The sequence below is a fragment of the Rhineura floridana genome, chromosome 5, assembly GCF_030035675.1.
Source record: "Rhineura floridana isolate rRhiFlo1 chromosome 5, rRhiFlo1.hap2, whole genome shotgun sequence".
NCBI classification, from domain to species: domain Eukaryota; kingdom Metazoa; phylum Chordata; class Lepidosauria; order Squamata; family Rhineuridae; genus Rhineura; species Rhineura floridana.
The window spans coordinates 102,019,833-102,043,345 of record NC_084484.1 but is presented as its reverse complement, the minus strand read 5'-3'; the positions used below and the strand labels follow the sequence as shown (position 1 = coordinate 102,043,345).

Below are 23,513 nucleotides of genomic sequence, written 5' to 3'. Positions count from 1 at the left end.
AATTAAAATGTAGTATTAAAATAAAAGAATAATACGTAGTACAATCCAGCCTTTAGACTGAGAGTACTAGCAAGAAGCTTTTCTTCTTCTGTCAAACTGTAGATATGGAGACGGGAAGTGGAAATGCGAAGTCTCCAAGGCTGCTGCCCTATAGGCTGGAGGAAGCCCCACTGAACAGGACTTACTTCAGAGTAGACATGTACAGTATTGCTCAGCAATGCTGCAACCCAAAACACTTTTAGTAGGTAATAAGCCCCAGTGAATTTCATGAGAATTGCTTCTTAGTAATTTATGCAGAAGGAATTTTCTATTTCTTAAATATGCAGCCATTATCTGGCAGTGGGGTTATCAATTCAGTCTTCTCTTGCAGAAATGAAAGCTGTGAGTCCAATGTATAATATGACACAAAGCAGAACCTATCACTTTAGGGATCAAAAGCAGGCCTTTAGTTGGTTAAAACCTAAGCCTCTTGTTATTTCAGCTAGCCAACTCACAAGAGAACTACACAGTCTCTGGTCAATCATGTGACAGTGGGAGCATATCATGTTGTACATGTTTAGAATCTATGTGTCAGTGGCCTACCTGTTATTTCCAAACCCTTAGCATAGCTTCCTGGATAGCCTTCACTAGCCATGACTACAGTCACAGCTGCACAGTCTTCTAACCAAACAGGCATGTGGCAAGACAACTTTCTATCCATGGTTGCTTGAATAACTTCATAAAGGTCACTCTTAAGTAGAGGGAGAATTACCTATGCAAAGACAGATAAGAGTTAGACACATCTTCCTGATGTTTAATTTTTAAAAAGTGTAATAAAGCTAGAGAATTAACTCCCAGTGAAATACAGGAGACTTAAAGATGCATTTCAATGCATATTACATTATGCATGAGATCCTAAGCACATTAACGAGGAAGCAAATTCTATTAAAACATGTAGAATTAGTTGGCGTAGCCTTAGACACATGGCTATTCTGAACTTTAACAATACATTAAATATACAATATAGTGCAGTATAGTGTTGAAGATTGCAGGATCAGACTGTAGTGCTTTCCCATAAAGAAATGTTGCTAATTGAGATTCAAAATCGTGGCTATGACAGCGATTGCTAGCACTGGAATTTGGTTAGCTATCAATGCTTACAGTAGGGTACACATTACATTTGAGCTAATGTTTACACTCAAAATGGATAAAAATGATGCAATCATTATTTAATCATCCAGAAGATAACATTTAGATTTGTACTACTTGCATTTTCACACTTTTGGCTCAAATTGTAGTGCAGTATACTATTCTCCATATGTCAGCTTTTTCTCACGTTCCTGTCAGTTAGAGAGCCAAAGGGCAAATCTGCTTCCCTGGGAGTAGCAGCTGCCGTCCTCCAGTCACTAAACCAGAGCAACAGATGTGCATGGCAGGATTGATGGCTGTGACAATGAGACCTGCTGACAGTCCAGCTAGCAAGATAAGTGAGCCCTTGGTTCATCCCACAAACAAGGGTGGGGTTCAGTTCAAGTGCACAAGGAATAACTCATCATTCAAAGACAGTTGTGGTGCAGAAAAAAAAAGTTAGGACTTTGGGTTGCTTCTGGAAAAAAAAATCTCCAATTGCCCAGCAGCAGGAATTTTATGAAGAAAATCAATTAAAATCCTGGGTGTCAGCATATAAAGAAAAAAAGGTATGTTAACAAGGAAAAGAAGAAATGCGCTCTCTGTGAAGAAACTACTGCTTCCATGTGCCATCAGATAAGTACGTCTTCCACAGCTACTGTTTAAAATACCAAAACTCAGGATTTTGAATCTTTTTCTTTTAAAAAAGGGGGATCTTCCTATAGAATCACAATAGCTTTCCTGCAAACAATATTCTAAAGTCAGATCAGAAAACAAATTTTATTTTAACTTTTCAAATAGTAGTAACAACAAATAATAATAACAACAGTAATAGCAATACCAATAATTCTAACCATCATCATCATCATCTAAGCATGCATTCTGGAAATACAAATCCAGACAAACCATAGTTTCCAACACCAATCTGTTCCACTCCAGAAAATGTTTCCAGTGCAATATGGAGGATGGAATCCAGCAGAGGAGGATTCTGTTAAACATCCACAGTTCTTATGTCTTCCAAGTGCTTACACTGTTCCAATATTGGTAAGTGCACAGTAACATCAGTATTTAGCGAGAGTTTTAAAATAAATTTTAAAATAAATCTGCCCATGCATTCTGAGGGAGAACTAAATTAGTCCAACATAATCCAATGCATACAGGTATAGGGAAAAGAAAAAAAGAGTTACAGTGCAATCCTACACATTCAGAAGTCAATCCCACTAAGTTCTGTGGGGTTTTCTCCAGGGTAAATGGACATAGGATTGCAACCCTAAATATACAGTATCACTCACCTGACATTCAGGGTCACCAAATCTACAGTTGAATTCTAAGACTTTAGGTCCATCTTTGGTTAGCATTATTCCAGCATACAGCACACCTAATTGAAGACGCATAAGATACTGAGGACGTACATGACTGTTACATTTTAAAAGAACATTGCATTAATTTAAAATTATGACTATTATTTCCACTATCTAGAGACAACTATAAAAGAGGTATGTGGAACACTGTCCACAATCAGCTGCATTTTGAGACTGCAGTCATTTGCAAATAACACATTTTTACTCACATGGCAAATATTCAGATTAAGTCCATTGAAAGCAACAGACTTAAGTCCATTGATTTAAATGGGTCCACCTTGAGCATGACTAATACTGGATATTATCTGTATTTTGGGGAGGGTGGGGTGCTATTAGAAACACATTGTGTAATCAGTTGGCATGGCCATATGCTTTCTTTTCTTTTTAAGATGATACAGAGCAATGGTAGATGGAGTTAACTAGGGAGAAAAAGGCAGGTTAAATCTATTACCCTTCAGGGTATCTAAGCAGAACAGTTTATTAATTGATTCTTATCCTTGTTGTTCCTGCTGAGCAGATAATGCAAAGATGGGACTGAAATGAACTCCTGCTTCCCTCCCCTTCAAAGGTATCTTCTCCAAGAGAGAAAAGAATGTGCTTTCCCCACTTTTCTAGTCTAGGAAAGATATTTGAGCAAAGGTTTGTCACAGACAGTCTGCACCAAGAGAGACCCAAAGACCAGAGAACTGAAAAGTCTGAAACTTGCATGCAATGACAAGAACTGATGGTGCCACAGCAACTACTATTGTAGCTTTTTGAAACCATTACACATGATGGGGTAGGGCAATGGAAAGGAAATTTTTTATGTTTTAGACATCATGATGTCAGCTGCGGCAGAGGGAGGGGTGGGATAGGCCTGGCTGGCATCAAGCGTTGTTTGGCTCCTCCCCACAGAACTGTCTTCCTTAGTGGTCAAGTCCTCCTGGGCAGTAAACATTTGTGCAACTTTAAGAAGAATTGGTGACTGAATTTGCTTGTTTTCCTATTCTTTCACCGTCCCTTTTTCCTTTTGTATTCCATTTTTTTTAGAATGCATGCTAGTGGACACAAGCTATGTGTCTGTGTGTACAGCATCTAGAAAACCTTAAGTGCTTTTATATATATATATATATATATATGCTTTGCGCATACCATGGACTGCAAAAAAGACAAATAATTGGGTGTTAGAACAAATTAAACCAGAACTGTCACTAGAAGCTAAAATGATGAAACTGAGGTTATCATATTTTGGACACATAATGAGAAGACATGATTCACTAGAAAAGACAATAATGCTGGGAAAAACAGAAGGGAGTAGAAAAAGAGGAAGGCCAAACAAGAGATGGATTTGGCCTTCCTCTTTTTCTACTCCCTTCTGGTTTTCCCAGCATTATTGTCTTTTCTAGCGAATCATGGCTTCTCATGATGTGTCCAAAGTATGATAACCTCAGTTTCATCATTTTAGCTTCTAGTGACAGTTCTGGTTTAATCATAATAAATAACAAATCTCCCACTTACCGATATAAGGAATGCCCTCTTTTCTTATACCATCAATTGTTTTCTGGAGAATAGAATTTCTTATTTTCAGAAGCAAATCCTTGGATAGCTAATAAAATGTAACAAAAGAAGCACTTGTAAGCATGTAAAATATTACAGTGCCACTGCTTTCCCATGCTGCATTATTTCAAAGAATTACTGGGCATCATTATGGGAGGAAACTGTTCATGGAAGGGGCCATAGTTCAGTGGCAGAGAACATACCATATTTGAATTAAAAATTCTCTCATGTTCTTGTTTAAGTTCTTGAGATTTTAAATTTCTTCAATTTTTTTTTACATTTAATTTGTTTTAAATTTTGTATATTGTATATTTTTATCATTGTAAGTCCATCTGAGAACTAGATGATGACAAGCAGGATATAATTTGTACTAAATAACACCCACCCATACACCCTGTTACTGCAGAAGCAAAGGGAAAGGCACTGTGGCTCCTGCCACTGCCCAGATGACCAAAGGCTACTGTGGAGTTGCCTTGCCTCCATCCCAGAAAGAAAAATTCAGCCCCTGCCCCAGTCCGATGAAAATGCCTGTTAATAAGTTAATTTGTTTTGCTCTGGCACAGACAAATTTATGGAGAATAAATTTAGCAGTAGCTACTAGTCATGACGGGTATATGCTGCCTCCAAGATCAGAGGCAGAATGTCCCTCAGTACCATCTGCCAGCACAGAAGAGCAGGAGAATGCTATTGCTTCTGGCCTTCCCATAGCTATATGGTTGGCCACTGTGGGAAACAGGATGCTGGACTAGATACGCTTTTGGCTGATCCAGCAGAGTTCTTCCTTTCTCTCTTTCTTTCTACCCCCCCGAGCACGTCTTTTTTTTTTTAGAGTGTAATCCCAAGGTCAGAACTGATGTCTTATTCTAATTTTTGTACAAAGGCTGGTGAATATAGTCACTCCATAAGCTAATAATCACCACCACCACCATTTGTCATCATGCGTTCTGTTAACATGGATCATTCTCTCATCACATCTGGCAATTATCCCACACTAAGAGGTAAGGTGGGAGGTGACAAACCTTCAAATGGGTTGACTATCACCAATCTAAATGCGTAAGATCACACTTACTGTTTTATGCCCTTTATTCTTCTTAAAGGCCATCACAGAGCAAACGTAGATAAGAGAAGTATAAGAAGAGGGTAGAGACTTTAACCAATCCTAGGTGTCGTGCTTTATTAATTTCTCCTGGTAAGAACCTGTTTTTGCATTGCCCAGTTCTGATGACAGGTACTCTTCAGCAATAAGCTTTGACAAAGAAGCACTGTAAAACATGCATTTTACCTGAGGTGCTGGGGAATATGCCCCCATGCCTCCTGTGTTTGGGCCCTGATCTCCGTCCAGTAACCGTTTGTGATCCTGGGCAGGTGGCATTGGGGCAATAGTGACACCATCCGTGAAGCATAAGCACTATAAGAAAAGCAGGTCAATTATGGACAGTTTATAACAATAGTTAATAGTGTCCAGGTTTATAAAGCTGATTATGAGTGAGTTCCTAATTAGGAATAATACCCTGTTCACGATGAGAGACAGCCCAATATACAGAGATATTCTACTTTTACTTGACTGGCATTCATCTAAACAATATGCAAAGGTATTTCACTTTTATTTCATCACCATTCCTCTAAACAAAAATAATCTTTGGAAATAGAGCAGGGACCTGTTATACAAATTAGAAGCCACACAAATTACATAAGGTATCAACATAATTCATAATATTTTGCTGAAGACATTTGGTGAAATCCAACATTAGTCATACTCAGAGTAGACCCCTTGAAATCTGTTGATTTCACTGCTCAATCATACCTAGCAAGAGCCAGGGGAATACTGAGAATCATTCGAAAGGAAGCCATTTTGAAAGCGTGGTCTATAAAGCAACATAGTATTTTGATTAGATGAACAGAATACTTGTTCTGGCAACTCATACAGGTAGAGCTTAAAACAGTACCATCATAGCATTTCCTAATTAGCAGTTTCTAAGACCTTCTAAGACCTTCTAAGACAGCAAGACTTGTACCTAATATACAAAATAGGCATTCCATGGCAAAGTTAAGCACATTTAAGTCTCATCGTTCTATAACATCTGCTTAATTCTTCCACTGAAAACTGTAAGCCATAAAAGTGATTAACCAACTGGGCCTGTTCAGTGCACTGTGTGATACATATGAGGTGGGATCTAACATAGTTGCTCCGTGAATGGAAGGAACTTGAATGAATGAAAGAAAAGTTATACTAGAGAGTTCCTGCATTGGATCCCAGCAACAATATCTTATATACTTACAGAAACCTCTTCTCCTTCAAGAAGCTCCTCAACAACAACAGTTTCACCAGCTGTTCCAAAGGTTTTATCCTGCATAAAAAGTAGATATACATACATATCTTAACCTATCTGTAGATTTAGTAACACACGGAATCTGCCTGATCCAGTGCAGAAGACAAGAACAAATGCTTTTAAATATGTTGTCAGTCAGCTTCTTCAGAAACCCAGCAATAGTAGAGGCTATTTCTTTTCCTTTCTCAAAGTGTTTCTATTTTTAAATGTCATACATTTCAAGTTCCAAGTTAGAACTCATTCAGATAAGAGCAATTGTTTTGAGTTCTGAAAAATAGAACAGACACCCCTTAAACTATGGGTGGATAGCCTGTGGCTCTCCAGATATTGTTGGGCCTCAACTCCCATTAGCCCCAGTCAGCAAGATCAATGGTCACAGACGATGGGAGCAGTAGTCCAGCAACAACCGGAGACCACAGGCAACTCAACCTTTCCTTAAACCATAGTTCTACACATCATTACAACGCAATGCTATTCATGTTTACTCAGTGGTAAGTCTCCCTGTGTTCAATAGCTAAGCATACATAGGATTGCAGTCTAAATGATTGCCATCCTAAACATTGCAAAAAAGAAGCAAGTCCAGTGTATTTGGTGAGATTTATTCTGTACTCTAGGATTGCAGCCTGGTTTGGCTCAATGCTAGGCTCCTTGAAAACAATTTTAGGTGTAAAATTAATGATAAAAAACAATTATTTGTATTAATAAGTAAATTATTAATTTAAACTCTTTAAGGAGTTATTTTTATTTAGACTGCCAAGTAGTGTCTGTGCCAGGAAAGAGAGCTGTACTGTGACAGACATCACAATATTTGGTAAGAATTTAAGCATATACAACATGTGCTTCATGGTATTATAACTTAATATATTTGGGTATAGGGAGAGTTGTAAACACAAGCTGGATATACAGAACCAAGGAAGGCCTACAGTCCCAAATTAAGCATTCAGCTCAATTTCCCTAATTTGTCATTATTAAGAAATGATAAAGTTAGAAGATCCCAAATCTTGTGCAAGACAGTATGTGTACAGACAGAACATGCCCTCCAAAAATATCACTTCAAACAGGAATAGTCACGTTTTGAAAAAGATATCTTTGCTAGACTGAGATATATGTTGCATCAGTCAGGTACTATAAGTAGTGTATTTACCATGTGCAAACAGTACAAAACTAAGACTACTAGTTTCAAGCCTGTTTCTCAGCAAAAGAATCAGCTAAGGGCCTGTCCAAACTTACATCGACAATCCACATTTTCCATATTCACTTTGTAATCGGAGAGTCCCCACCTTGGCTGTTTGTTCGCTGTTTTCAATATTAACAAATCTGCAGTTTTTGCGACCAGACATGAAATACATTCATGTTGGTTTTTCCCAATGCTCCGCCTGTCACTCTGCCCATATGAGCCAATTGGTCAGCAAAATATGACATGTGCTACCCCCCCCGTGTTGTGCTGAATCTGCATTTCAACGTGCATGTGCAGCTTTGCGAATGCACTATTGGCTGGGAAGGAGAGAAGGGGCTTGGAAAATGACAGGGAAACACCCATGGACTGCCCATTTAAGTAAAGTCCGTGGCATTGTGTCCGAGCTCTATGAAGGTAATGCGATTGATTTCCACTTTAGGAAACCAAATCGTTTTTTTCAAGGAATCACAAATGTGGATTTGTGAGCATGAAAATCTGCAACACCTTGCAACGTTGTATGGACCACGGAGAATTAATCACTACACAAAGCAATTACATTGTAGATTATATAGTCGTTTGGACAGGCCCTAAATCTCCAAAGACTTCAGCTCCCAGAAACTTCTGTTCCTCATGCAATGTGGAGAAGACATGACATTTAAATCCAATTTGAAGATCATTTTCATTTGAAGTATAGATGTCCCATTTCTTTAAATATATTAATGTATTTCTGGCCACAGTTACTTTAAATACAGGTTAAAAAACCATTTTTACCGCTTGTACATTCTCAACTTACTTGCATTATTTCACGTACAGCTTTGCATGCATCTTCTTTGCTAGTGGCCACAACTACACCTTTTCCAGCAGCCAGACCACTTGCCTTTACTACTAGGGCAGGGAAAGGTGCACTGGGGGGGAGGAGGAAGAAGAGGTAAGCAAGTAAGTAGAATTCCATATAAATTCCAAACTCTATATACACATTTCCAAATGCAAGGAGATGCAACAAAATTAGAAAAAAAATATTCCACTTCTGAAAGATGTCATACCTAGTAATAAAGGCACAAGCCTCTTCTGCATTAGTGAAAGCTTTCCATCTTGCAGTTGGGATGCCATGACGGTCTAGAAAGGCTTTGGAAAAGCTCTTACTGGACTCTACTTGAGCTGCCTTTGCCGTAGGACCAAAACATCTCACGCCAGCAGCTGTCAAGTCATCAACAATTCCTAGCAACAAACATATCCCAAAGTTATATGGGTCATCAAAAAAGAGTTAACTGAAATAAATCTTATTTTCTAACACTGTTCTCTGAGTATGCAATTCACGTGCAAGAGGGAGGTATTCCCAGTCTTGGGGAAACCTCAAGGTTTGCAGGAGTACAAAAAAAAAACTTTAGGAAAAAACACTAATGGAGCAACTCCCTGCAGAAACAGATCAATGAAGACTGAGCATACTCGGTGGCCATGGAATATTGGCTGCCAGTTAGTGGGGAGGGAAAACAGAATAGAATAGAATGGGGAATGATGGAAGAGGCAAAATCACTACATGCTGCAACATTTTGTTGTAGGTTCTACTTATAATTCATAATTCAGACATCTTTTTTTAAAAAACAACAACCTGGGATGTAATTTACAAAAATGGTGGAGAGCTATGACTGTTGGTGATACTAGCAACTAGAGAAATTTGAGAAGTTAGTAACCAAATCAGTTTGCTATTATCTGGAGTAGCACTTTCAAAAGTGGAGACAGATGGAATGGAAGTCCTGAGGAGGGACAAAGAACTATGTAAGGTAAAGGATCACACCATGACCAAAACTGAGGTAGTCCAGATCTCTCAACTGTTAGCCAATCATAAAGGCCAAAAGGTACTTTTCAACTTATAATTGCAGTGCTCTGTTTCCTTCATTATTATAATCTGATAAATGTTCTCCATTAGCATATATGTGCTTTTTTGGACACTTGGTTACTGGCATACAGAAGTCATAAGCTAATAAATTAAGCAGCAGACAAGAATTTGCAAACAAAATATTTTCTCATAATTTTTTTTAGACATACCAGCAGCAAGAGGGACTTCTGGACCAACCACCACAAGTCCAATCTTCTGGTCTTTGCAATATTTGGCAAGAGCAGTGTAATCACTGATTGAGATAGCTATCAATAGATAAAAAGAACAGTTAGCTGCAATATTCATTTTTACCCTTCCTCCATACAGCTCAGAGCTGCACATAACTTTCAAGGCATGCCATTGAGGTAGGTTAGACTGAGAGATAGTGATATGGTCCAAAGTCACACAGTGAGGTTCATAGCTGAACAAGGATTTGAAACCACCAGCTCCATTTTACAATGCTCCATTTTTAAATGGGAATGGTTCAAGTCACACCCAGAAAGCCACATGTCTTAACGGGAACCTATGGGTTTTAAGTCACTGACTAACATTAAGCCATTGATTAATATTAAGCCTTGATGCTACAATAATTCTGGGACAATCATCATGGAGAAAGGGAGTACTTTCTTGTGAATAAAGTTGACAAAGTCGGCCCTAGTTTTTGTAAGGAGTTTTTTTTGGGTGGTACATTGATTTTAATAAGCAGCATCAGACACAAACACTAACAGCAACATTTGCCTGCAAGGGATGGTAGAAACCAAGCAGCACGATAAGAAAAAAATACAGAATAGCAATTTTACTGTCTGACTTTTATCAAGAATAAATAAGTCCAAAGTCTGAAGTGAACTGAGTCATGTGAATCAATTGGCCAGGACTTTTTCTACCCCCTCATTTTGCATGACAAGTACTGGGCAGCTGCAAGGGGTGTTATAGAGGCAGAAACTGTTCACCTCTTGGCAAACATGAAGCAATATATTTTCATTGGCCAGGCATATTTAACCTGAAGCCTTCATTCCCTCCGTGATGTTATTCCTGATATCGGTTTCATAACTCTTGCATAGTAGAGGGGGTAGACACTGATAAAGGAGATGCGTGGCATTTCAGGATGACAGAAGAACTTGCATTGTGATAAATTTTGTTTGTCTCTTTTCACATTGGCTAACGCTGGATTAACACTTGAAAAAACTGGACATAAAGGAGTTTTTTCTGTTTCTAAAAGAATCAGACATAAACAGAGCCTGCTGGATCAGGCCAGAGGTCCACCTAGTTCAGCATCCTGTTCTCACAGTAGCCAACCAGATGCCCAGGGGAAGCCTGCAAGCAGGACCTGAGCACAACAGCACTCGCCCCTCCTGCAGTTCCCAGGAACTGATATTCAGGGGCATACAGCCTCTGACTACAGAGGTAGAGCATAGCCATCATGGTTGGTAGCCACAGATAGCCTTATCCTCCATATCCAATCCTCTTTTAAAGCCAATAGATTAAGAAAATTTTTGTCTTCTACGATTTAATTATTCCACAAAGGTGAAATTTAGAGTATAGTTTGCAATGAAAGAAGGACTGGGCTTTATTTATGGAAATGCCTCTAGGGACCATGTTACCACTTTATTTATTCCTAATTAATCTGCTGTCTCTCCTGCTTCAGAGTAGATGGGCAGGCCATGGTCAAAAATGTACACCTTAGACAGTGGTGTTGGTAAATGTTTAACAACTGGCTCTCTGAAAAACAATGCATGCAATATATATACATACATAAGTTTCTTATAAATTTTACTGATATAAAGGATGTGTAGCACACAATTTACAAATAATAATAAAATATACAATACTCTTTATTGTAGATTCCATATAGCCAATTGATTCTCACAGAATGCTTTAGTTGATTTTTGCCAAACTCTCGTATCCGTAGCCAACCTATGGTTGCAATTACACCCGATATTACAAACTGCTTCCCAAACTCCCTTCAGTTTCCAAATTCTTTTATTGTGCCAGATGGGGAGTTGGTGTCTGCGGCAGGACTGAGGCAATGGGGAACATGGAGCTAGCCCCCCAGTTTTTTGGATCCATGTCTCTGTGAATACAAATTGTAACAAAACCCCCAAGAGAAGTATTTAAAAACAGATTGAAAAGTGCATTTAAAACTGGAAAGCTTCAAAAAGGAGAAACAAGCAACTTCAAGTGCACAAATGTAGCTTTCTGTGCTTTGGAAAGACCACACTCAAGGGTGCTAATTTATGAGTGAAATAGGGGTGGGGGGTTGGAATGCAAAAGCAGGGAACAGAGAAGAATTAGGAATCGTGGGGAAATGGGGCTTCGGAAAGAGAAATGAAGCAGGAGAAAGACTTATTGAATTCTATGAAGCCAATAATTTGTTTCTTGTGAACTTTTTTTGAGCAACTGAAAAGACGACTGTACACATGGACATCACCAAATGGTCAATTTAGGAATCAAATTTATTATATAATTCATAGCAGAAGATGGAGAAGTTTCATACTTTCTGCGAAAACAAGACCAGGAGCAGACTGCGTTACAGATCATGAACTGGTCGTATCGAAAATCAGAGTAAAGCTAAAGTAGAACAACAAAGCAATCATAATGCCAAAATACAATTTAAATAACATCCCAGAAGAATATAAAGATCAAATAAGGAACAGATTTGAGGCTTTAAATTTAGTTGACAGAGAACCAGAAGAACTCTGGAATGAAGTCAGAGATGTTACGAAGGGAAGAATGCAAAAAGACAATACCTCTAGTTAAAAAGAGAGAAAGACCTCAATGGATGACTGAAGAAACTCTTAAAGTGTTTAAACAGAGAAGGAAAGCTAAAGCAAAAGGAGATAGAAACGTGGTCAGAACCCTAAATGCAACAATACAGCGACTAGTACATAGGGACAAAGAGAACTATTACAATAGTTACTGTATAGAAATAGAAGAGGACAACAAAAAGGGTAGAACAAGAGCCCTATTCCAAAAGATCAGAGAAATGAAAGGAAAATTTAAACCAAGAGTAGGGATGTTGAATAATCAACAGGGGAACACACTGACTGAGATGAAATAAAAGGAAGATGGAAGAAATACACTGAAGAACTCTATAAAAGAGATGACAGGATGACAGATTCATTCATGGAGGAACAGTATGTTGAAGAACCAGAAAGCTGCTCTTAAAATACTTGGAAGAAACAAATCACCAAGAACAGATGGTATACCAATAGAGTTGCTACATGCTACTGAGATTGAATCTGTCCAAATTTTGACAAAAATCTGTCAACAAATACGGAAAACTAAACAATGGCCCACAGACTGGAAGCGTTCCATATACATCCCAATTCCAAAGAAAGGGGATCCCATGGAATGCAGTTATTATCGAACTATGGCCTTAATATCCCATGCAAGTAAAGGAATGCTCAAGATTCTACAACAAAGGCTCTTACCATATATGGAGCGAGAAATGCCAGACATCCAAGCTGGATTTAGAAAGGGAAAAGGCACCAGAGATCATATCGCAAACATACATTGGATAATGGAATGGACCAAGGAATTTCAGAAGAAAATCACCCTGTGCTTTATAGATTACAGCAAAGCCTTTGACTGTGTAGATCATGAAAAATGATGGAATGCTTTAAAAGAAATAGGGGTGCCACAGCATCTGATTGTCCTGATGCTCAACCTATACTCTGGACAAGAGGCTACTGTAAGGACAGAATATGGAGAAACCGATTGGTTCCCCATCGGAAAGGGTGTGAGACAGGGGTGTATTTTATCACCCTATGTATTTAATCTATACGCAGAACATATCATACGGAAAGCAGAATTGGACCAAGATGAAGGAGGTGTGAAAATTGGAGGGACAAACATCAATAATTTAAGATATGCAGACGATACCATACTCTTAGCAGAAACCAGTAATGATTTGAAACGAATGCTGATGAAAGTGAAAGAGGAAAGCACAAAAGCAGGACTACAGCTGAATGTCAAAAAGAAGAAAGAAATGACAACAGAAGATTTATGTAGCTTTAAAGTTGACAATGAGGACTTTGAACTTGTCAAGGATTATCAGTACCTTGGCACAGTCATTAACCAAAATGGAGACAATAGTCAAGACAGCAGAAGGCGGCTAGGACTTGGGAGGGCAGCTGTGAGAGAACTAGAAAAGGTCCTCAAATGCAAAGATGTATCACTGAACACTAAAGTCAGGATCATTCAGACCATGGTATTCCCGATCTCTATGTATGGGTGTGAAAGTTGGACAGTGAAAAAAGCGGGTAACAGAAAATATCCTTTCATAACCCACCAAGATTGCAGCTTTACTGAAGTCCAGCTGGGATTAGAATGTCATTCCAGTTAATCCAAGGGCGTTTTAAAATATCCTGAATGTCACCACCCCTCACTCTTCTTTCTGTCTCTCCCTTTCCTTTTCTACCTTGGCAACAGTTGTCTTCTCAAAGCTATTACTTTACTTCTGTGGCCCTTTACATTTTCTTTGGGTGGAACATTATTTCCCCCCTCCCTCCACACGGTAACTGCAGATACATTTTACATTTTTATGCATGTCATATTTATATTATATTTTTATGGATGTCAGTGTTTCATTCAACCCCCCAAATATTTTGTGGGCCAATTCCTTATGCTGGTGTGTGCGTGTGTTTGTGCGCACGCGCCAGTCAAACCTTACCTACCAGCTCTCTCAACTCCCCCATCTTGCGTGTTTAGTGCCAGCTATTCAAATTAATTCTACTAATGGAGTTGCTGTGTATTTCAATTAAAAGGGGTGTGTGATACTTTATAAAGCAACCTGCAGTTCTGCAGGGGGGCAGAGACTACCTTCTGTGGGGAAAAATTGAGGAGGGGGGAAAAGAAGTCAAATGTGTTGTTTTTTAACTGCAGCAAAAGGTGGGGAAGAGATCTATTTCTTTTTAAAAAAATTATAACGCAAAAGTATGCAAGCAGCTTTAGGAAACATGCAATTAAAGAAAAAATAACGGGCTTATTTTCAATGCTTAGGTACTCTAAAAACGTAGGCAATGGGAAATGAAGGATTAGAGAGGAGAGGAAAGGAGCTACAGACATTCTCATATTCTTAAGGACACTGAGAAGTCTTTTTAAATAGACAAGATTTAACGCATGAGCCTGAGCAAAATCTTTAAGAATGCCTTTTTTTTTTAGAACACAACAGTTCTGCTCTGCAATACACACACACAATTGTAGTTTCAACAGGCCCCATATTTGGGGTGGGATTAGCCCTCTTACCTGGCTGCAGTCCTGCACACATTTACCTGGAAGTAAGTCCCGTCGAACTCAATGGGGCTTACTTCTGAGTAGACATGCACTGAGATGCACTGTCAGTTGTATGGCAAAGAAAGCAAGTAAACTTGGAAATCTACTTGACAACATTTCCTTCCTTCCTAACCCTAAGCACTCTACCCACCAGTCGTTTCTCCCAGGCTTAAAGAAAGCGGGCCCTGGTGAAAGCCCCCCCACTGCCCTTCAATGACCCTGGGGTGATGCAGGGCAGAGCTCTTATCCACCACCGGTCAGATTTTGCCCAGGGAGGGGAGAAAAAGGAGGCACCCCCACCCAGGAAATTGCCTAAGCCCCCCCCACAGGTGGGCCCTCAAGTGGGGGGAGGCAAATGGAAGTCCCACCCAGACTACCGCAGCCAAGCAATGGGGAATGGCATGCTCCACAGCCCCCCTTTGTCAAAAGGCGCTCTACACCCCCGGGGGCAGCAACGGCTTCTGTGAGGGGGTGGCAGGGCCGCTCTCTCCATCCCTGCAAGCGAGGCTGCCCACGAGGGGGCCGGGCGAAGAGGCGGCGCGCTTCAGCTAAGCTCTCACCTGCACCTCCCTGCCGCTGCCGCCTCCTGCTGCAAAGCAAAATGGGGGAGACGCCTTAGGAAGAGAGATCGCAACCACCACCCTACACACAGGGGCAGGGGCAGCTCTTCTTGCCGGCCCGTCATCTGCCTCCGGGGCTGGCTGTGTTTAACAACCAGCTCGCAAAATTGCTGAAAATTTAACAATCGGCTCTCGCGAGCCGGTACGAGCCGGCTCCAGCACACCACTAGACACAGCAAGACCTAAGGCCCATCAACATTAACCTAGCTTACCAGAGAGCGTTATTTGTGGTTACCATCGAGCCCCTCCCGAGACTTTTGAATTTGGAAGAAAAGTTCTCATATCTGTGGTGGATATGGAGAAGATAAGAAACAATGGAAAGATTCATGTTATTACTCCTCTGCCCCTAAGTCAGCAGCAATGGGAGCACTTCAGGGAGAGAAGCCAGGCACTGCTAGGGATCCAGTTTACCAGAGGAGTTGGACACTTACTCCTGGAATTAAATTTGTAGACACTCAGTGAATCCCTATTTCTCCAGAAAAATTGGATTAGCTTTAGTTGTTCAATGGACACACAGACTGCATTAGCAGCCTACATGTCTTTTCACACTTCTAGTGTAACATCTGAAAGAGCAGCTGTGAGTATTGTAACAGTGAAGGGAAATGAGTGATCCCAACCAGTTTGGATCTTACATCACCAGCACAAGTTACAGTGCACACAATGTAAGTTACAATGCACACATCTGTTGGCATGGTGGGAAACCCTTCACAGCATGAGGGTAAGAGTCCCTCATGGGCAACCTTCTGGGGTCTGCATACTAGTGGTGGTTGTGGCCAGAGGCAAAAAGCGGGTAGAAAATCAAATGTGACTCTTTCCAGCCAGGCAAAAGCACTCAAGAAGGGGGTCGTGGGAAGGGGTGTGGCCTGGAGAGAGTCCCAGAGACCTGAGAGAGGGGCCTGGAGGTCTTTATTTGGCCTCCATGCTTGATGCTGCCCGCCCGATCAACAGGACCATAATGTTCAAAGCACTCCTAAGAGGATCTTCACAAGCAATGCTAACCTCCTTTTGGAGCTTTAACCATTTTAAAAAAATGACAATACTGCTCACAGAGTTGGGCTGTTCAGCTGGAACACCAAACTGCGGTTTGGTGTTACAAGAATAAACCTTAGGCCTCCCTGAAGCAATTAGAAACTTCTGGCCTTGGTCTGCAGCAAACCATAGTTTGTTTTTTGTCTGAACAGGAAAACCATAGTTTCTAGTTACCTGAAAACATAAATAAAATGATGTACATTTTCCCCTGCTGTGATTGTTTTCAGCTCTGCCTTTTGCCATTTTGATTGTGTTTTTAATAGTTAATGTGAACCACCTTGGAAACATTGAAATAAAGGGCTGTATAGATGAAATAAAGGGCTGTATAGAAAAGTTTTAAATAAACAAATATAATACACCAGGATTGTGATCTTTTCTGTCAAAAAGGACAATCAAACTCTGGCTTGGAGTTCTGTTTTGCTGATTAGTGTCATGCCAGCTTGCCAGCCTTGCCCTGGCCTGCATTTAAAATGGCTAAACCCCAAAGCCTTGTGGGGATTTTTTCCCCTTGACATCTTTTTTGTTAACTTGCTAGCAAGCAGTTAAACATTTGATTTCCCTTCATCACTGTGACTTGGTGATTTTACAATGCAGCTGTATCAGCTTACAGTTAGCTTCGCACCTTCTTATCAGCAGAAGGGGCCTGGAGGCCGTAAAACTCCTTGCTTTGTTATGGGAAACCAAGAGGAGGCGCCAGGTGCTGTGAGAACATAGTTTTTTCATCCCTTTGATGAAAATGTTAATTGGTTAACTGTCTCTGGCTGGGAGGGAGATTTCATCCATAAGAAGAGGCTCAGAACTCTGGGTTAAGTGTCTCACTTCGGAGCACCACCTTGTCTCTTTGGTGATGCTCTGTTGTGGCTCCATTTGTCATCCTGACTCGCAATTCCCTGAGGGGAGAAGGCTATCCAGCTAGAGACCCTATGGTCTGTAAGTATAGCTTAGGCCAGAATGCTTTGTTATTTTGATTTGTGCCAAAAACTTACTTTACTGTTTTTCTTACCAAACTTTACCCATTTGGGCATACGGTAACAGGATTCAATTTGCTGCTAAAACTTACTTTTGTCCACCTCTTTGTTCTTTGTAATATTTTTATGCTTCTCTTATTTTTCTTTTTAATAAACTTTAATTACTTTAACCAACGTGTGTTCATTCCAGAGAGAGGGGTCAGTTCTTAAATTCATTCCTTGCCATTCAACTACAACTACCGTGTAACAGAAAAACGTTTTTACCTGAGACTTCAGAAGGGGCAAGGAGTAAAGCTAGACTCTTACCCTGAGAGGCTCTGGTATTAAATTGGGCTCTGGGGTTCCCTTCGCCCCAGAGTAGCTAACCAGTTGAAGGGTGGGGTGGTGGCAGTTACTACCTTGCAGGGTTGGTGTGAGCGTGCACAACCTTGGCAAACCAGGATTTGCTGGGATCAATTGCCCAAGGCTGGGGAGTGACTCGCGGGACAGTGAGAGCAGACGGGGAAGGGTTCCCCGCTTTCACTACAATTAGTACAACCATTATTAGCCTGTTCAAATGAAATGGCAAGCTATGTTTTGCTACAAACCAGGCTCACGTGACTAATCATTATGAGAACTCAAAGCTCCTAGGGCCTTCTTCCTGCAATGCCTTACCATGGCTTCATGTTACATCTACATGAACCCAATACATTACATTTACCCTGAACTGCAGTTCTTAGAATATGAATGTGTCTTTGGCTGCTCCTATTGAGCAGGTCTGTCTTGTAAAGATGTGCATTATCCGATGGTTACTTAGAAACAACTTATGAGCTGTCTGCTGGAGATGTGGCATACTTAAAATGAGGTGGAGCAGAATTTGGAAGAGCACATATTAATGTACTTTATATTTGAACTTCAATCATGTGCCACCACTGTATAAATACAGGAAATTTAAAATGTAATTTAAAAAATATATTTGACACACACCAATGCACAAGCAAGTTAAATTTACACCAATAAAACCTGGTTCCAAGCAATATATTCAGATCAGGTTGTTATGTACACAGATCATGTTCTCCTAAGCTTTACATATTCAAGAGGTGAGCTTTCTTTTTTAATACTATTATTTTAACATGCTTTTTTCTCATATAAAACTTTTGTTTTCATTGAAAATAACAATAGGAAAATGTAACACTTTTAAATATAAATGAAAACGCAATAATCTTGACTATAATATTGGTCCTGTCATGTGAAAGACAAGGTTTCTGGGAAACGAAACTAAATAATTCAATAAATACATAGACAAAGATACTTGTTTCATGCTCTGGATCTGAGCAGGCCATATGATCGCCATGCGAATGCCCTGGGGTATCTCTTTCACTCTTCACAAAAAGGATAACTAAACAGAGCATATTGGTTCTTCTGATATAGCAAACCTTTTAAAAGGAGAAAAAGAATTTTGGCATCTCAGCAGCTGTGGGCTGAAGTTACATATTTTATGTGTTCATATTTATATAAATATTTTTTGCCTCCCCTTTGTTGATCCTGAGGTAGGATACAATAAAGCTTAAAAACATCAACATAATAAAACTCATCAGACAGGAGGAAAACAAGATCAATAGCACCATAACAGTACCGGACCCAGATTCTAATAACCAGCAAAAGCCTGGGCAAAAAAGTTAGTCTTTAGCTGGTGCTGAAAGTCCATAGAGTCATATCCTACGTCCTAGCAATATTGCAGAAGGGAGAGTGTTCCATATCCCAGGCACCATAGCTGAGAACGCCCTTTCTCTGTTACTGCATAAGCCATGTCAGTTACATGGGGCCAGGAGGGCCTCCTCCACTGATCTTAATACATAGGAGAGCCAGTGTGACAAAGTGATTAGAGTGTTGGACTATGTCCTGGGAGACCAGGGTTCAAATCCCCACTCAGCCACGAGCCGCACTGGGTGGCCTTGGGCCTGTCACTGCCTCTTAGCCTAACCTACCTTACAGGGTTGTTGTGAAGATAGAATGGATTGGTGAAGAACCAGGTAAGCCACCTTGAGTATAAAGAAATATGGGAGCATCCAGATCCTAGGTGTATATATGACCACTTTTTGTTTTATATGCCGAATTGCAGATTTAACTTTTGGCTTATGAGATGGACATCTTCCACATCTGAATCTTCTTCCATGGATGGGAGCAGCAAGCAGAAATAGGGGCTGACAATGTCATTCCCCATGCTCACCAACAGTCAGTGTTATGCTGCCCAGTAGCAACTGTGACAAGCCTATGCATTCCTCCCAACGGAGAGCTGGAAAAGGGTGGATGAGGGTCTTGTAGTAGGCATCCAAAACCCAAAGTGTGCATCCAAAGTGCAGCACAGTTGTGGGGATAATCCTGGCCCCCTCCCCAACTCCAAGATTAGAAGGAAAGCCTGCAGGTAGTTTAGCTGCTGCTCTTCCAAGAGCCTTGGAATGCTTGGAAGTGCAAAGCAAAAACAAGCCCCAAGCCCTTTTCTCCATATTAGAGTCGGAGGGGGTCGGCAGAGATCATTGGCACAATTGTGCTGGGCTTCTAAGGCCCTTCAAGTGACTTCGAGATGCAGTGCGACTGCAGGGATGATTCCTGTCCGTCTGTCCCCCATCTAGGTCCGAGCTGCAGAGGAGACATAGGCCTTTTTTCCAGGCTTTGAACTAGTGAGATGAGCTGGGGATTATCCTCAACCTCATGCTGCATTTGGGAAGCACAAGATCTGAGTGAAAACCCACTGTGAGAAAATAGGTCAAGGCAATCACACATTTCTGCCTTGTGGCCAGCCAAAAATTATATCCCCCTCACCATAAATCAGAAAAGTACATTTCAATCTGCTTCCAAATATGGATGTCATCCATCCACACAGGATTGCTTTCAATGGGATTTGTATCCCCATTCAGCATCAGATGTGCACAGAAGATAATGGCATGTTGTAGCCTCCATATGAATATGAACAGAATGGTTATGCCCATTAAATATAATAAATGCTATATTTATATGATAGTTAAAATATATTCATGAAATCATGTGCTTTAAAACACAGAGAAATAAAAACGTAAAGTTACAAAGGAGATTATGTAAGAGATGCACACACAAAAAACAGGGAGACAACTTCAGGGATTCTGACACCAAATAGAATAAACAGTGAGAGTAATTTTTATTTTTGTTTGTTCCAGTAAACTCAGTAAGAGTCTGAAAGATGGGACTGGAGAGGTAGGAAATTCACAATTTATCTGTAGGAAATACTGAAAGATTAATCCCTCGGTGCCATGCATCTCAACTTATTTCACATTTTCTTATATTACCTGAATTAGAGATTTTCCCATCATTAGCTGTACCGGCATTTCCTGGAGCAACCAGTACCTGTTTCACATGTGGAGACTGTGCCAATTTCCAAGCCAGAGCATGTTCCCTGCCTCCGCTGCCAATCACAAGCACGCGGTCAGCCATCACTCTATGCAGATAGAAGCAGAACATGCAAAATATCAAATAATACACTTAGCAATACCTATAGTAGCATAACATGTCATATTGCTTTCTGTGTCACAGTGGTGTTGCAAGAAACTTGGTTTGCTTATTTCTATTTCTTTGCCTTCTGCTAACTGATACTGCTGGTATAAAGAGCCAAAGCATAAATTATATTGGTATGGCTTTCCTCACAGGCCACTAGCAATCAATGTAGCAAATATCACAATTTTTTCTGGAAGAACAATTTCACATTTTTAAAAATATGTGTGGCTCACATCACGGCAATGCAAAAAATATAGTTGCCCCAACTGATAACATTTTTCATAATTCTTTAGGTACTGAAATAAGAATATTCTTATTTCATATGGTAAGAATAAGCACATACTGAAATAAGAAATTGTGATGCAAGGCTATGGTCACAGCCACAAATATTAACAGTGTGATGTGCTATTTTCCTGTGGGGATAGTGATGGAGGCAGGTGACCAATGCAGTGATGCTTGTGTGGCTCAGTCAGCAGTGGCCTGTGGGAGGCCCTCCACAGCTGGTGTAAGGGGAGGTTGGAGAGTAGTGCACAGTGTGGTGGGATGGCAATGCCCACCTGACCTCTCGAAAGCTGAGTTGCTTCTACCTACTGGAAGGGAGAGGAGAATGGGGAGGGAGGGAGGGAGGTTGGAGTATTAACACACAGGGTCTGATAGCCATGTGTATTGGGACACTGGTGTGGACCCGCCACCCTTGTAACCCCTAAAACATATACCCCAAAGGGATCTTTAGCTGGAGTCCAAAACTGAGCACGGCCTGGTGTGTGTATCTGAACCCTCCCAAGCTAGAAAAGGTGCAGCCCCACAAGAACACATAGAAAATGGAATTCATTATAAAAAGATAAAGATAATTTTAACAACAATGCACAGCAGCATACATTGACAGTACTGGGCACACATAAAACAATATTCTAATAAAACTACACTTCTAGACTGAGAGATAATAGTTGCTACACTAAAATGGGGAACGGCAGTGAGTAGAGATTGTTGCAAAGTTACCTCTCCTAGAGCTGGCTAAATTCCTGAATCTCTGTGTGTGTGTGTGTGTGTCTAGGGGATGAAGGTGCTTGAGACCCAGGAGTTGAGCTCAGGAGTGATTTCAGATCTTTATTAGGAGAGCAGGATGTCAGGCATAGACCCTTTGCCAAGCCTTAAGTCTGAAGTCCAGTGGTGAGTTTAAAGATGTTCCTTGAGAATGATCTGGAGAGGAACCACCAGAGTGCACACCAGAGAGACAGAGCAAGGAGAGGCTAAAACTGGTCTTAAATAGACTTGTAGAGGATCCAAAAGTGTGTCTAGGGGAATTGAAAAAATGACCAATGAGAAGGGGGCAAAATGAGAGAATGCAAGGGAATTGGGCAAAACAAGGGAATGAAAAAGGATTGGATAAAATGAGGGAATGAAAGGGGATTGGATACCTTCTCTAGCAAGTGGGTCAAGGGGAGGGGGAATAAAATACAAGGCCACATGTGAGACTGTACATAGAGTCAAAGCAGGGGTTGTTTCCTATGGTTCACCACTCTAAATAAATGTAAATATACTGCCTTCAAGTCGATTCTGACTTATGGCGACCCTATGAATAGGGTTTTGATGAGGCTGAGAGGCAGTGACTGGCCCAAGGTGACCCAGTGAACTTCATGGTTATGTGGGGATTCGAACCCTGGTCTCCCAGGTCATAGTCCAACAGCTTAACCACTACACCACACTGGCTCTTGCCACTCATTTTTGACCCATTTTTTGACCCCAAGTGGAGGCTAACAGCAAAAGCCACATAACAGGCACAGTGCAAATGTACTGGCAGAGGAAATCTGGTGCTCTTGGGAGCTATGAGTACTCTGAGGAATAACAACGTGCAGCTAGAAACAGAGATGGGGGGGTCTTTTAAGTGACACCCCTGACCTGAATAATTTTGGACACAAATACCTTAAAAAGGCAACAAAATAAATGTCAAGACATAAAAAAACTATTGATAGCACCAAAAAGCATGACAAATAAATTGTCATTGGTAATCAAGGCATCCACTAATGCAGGATTAAAGAGGAACGTCAAGCGCTACTAGCAGTATTAACCAATCCTAAAGAGAAAACAGAATTGTATAACAATATATTTTTATGGAGCCACAACAGAGAAATCTTTTTATATACTCCATATTACATTCAAAAATATTTGCAAACAACAATAGGTTGGTTGGCTGAAGTTATTTTTGCTGCTGAAATATGCACTATATACACACACACATTTTTAAATGCCTGGTTGATAGACTGTCTTTGCTATGAAAACCTTTGCCTAGGTCCTGGGAGAATAGCTTCCTAACTAGTTAAGAATTTCACTTAAACAAGAAGTCCCTCTGTTGCAATATTTGCAAACATGGCATTTACCCTTTCCCAACCCTCTACAGTGTCATCCTTAAGAGTGGCTGATCATTAACCCCACTCTAGTCAATGTGTACAATTCCTCCCAATGTCAGGCACAGATAAATAATAAATCCTGCCAAATGCTTCTGGTGCATTCCAACTGGAGAAGCCCAAAAATCAGAACTGTTATGCATAATTATAAAGCCACAAGAGTGGCTGTATACTATAGCCAGCATGGATTTTTCACATTCCACCATGTTAAATTGAAAATACCCCCATGCCATTCTGCTGCTTTCCATAAGCTCATTTCAAAATAAAATCTTACAAAACATATAGTCCTGAATTCAGAAATGCTTATTTAACAGCCCTCTAGG

The 23,513-nt window shown here is 40.4% G+C and overlaps 1 protein-coding gene across 3 annotated transcripts in view; it reads right to left on the bottom strand.

Moving 5' to 3' along the window:
• GART (phosphoribosylglycinamide formyltransferase, phosphoribosylglycinamide synthetase, phosphoribosylaminoimidazole synthetase) overlaps positions 1–23,513 on the bottom strand; it is a 68,972-nt gene that overhangs the window by 29,751 nt on the left and 15,708 nt on the right. For all 3 annotated transcript variants that reach the window (XM_061627772.1, XM_061627773.1, XM_061627771.1), the window contains exons 2-10: positions 20,581–20,729; positions 9,558–9,653; positions 8,555–8,729; positions 8,305–8,416; positions 6,284–6,352; positions 5,287–5,412; positions 3,966–4,053; positions 2,400–2,485; positions 583–751 (exon numbers count right to left, since the gene is read on the bottom strand). In XM_061627772.1, the coding sequence (XP_061483756.1) occupies positions 583–751; positions 2,400–2,485; positions 3,966–4,053; positions 5,287–5,412; positions 6,284–6,352; positions 8,305–8,416; positions 8,555–8,729; positions 9,558–9,653; positions 20,581–20,725 (1,066 nt within the window). In that variant the 5' untranslated portion in view covers positions 20,726–20,729. The remainder of the gene's footprint in view (positions 1–582; positions 752–2,399; positions 2,486–3,965; positions 4,054–5,286; positions 5,413–6,283; positions 6,353–8,304; positions 8,417–8,554; positions 8,730–9,557; positions 9,654–20,580; positions 20,730–23,513) is intronic.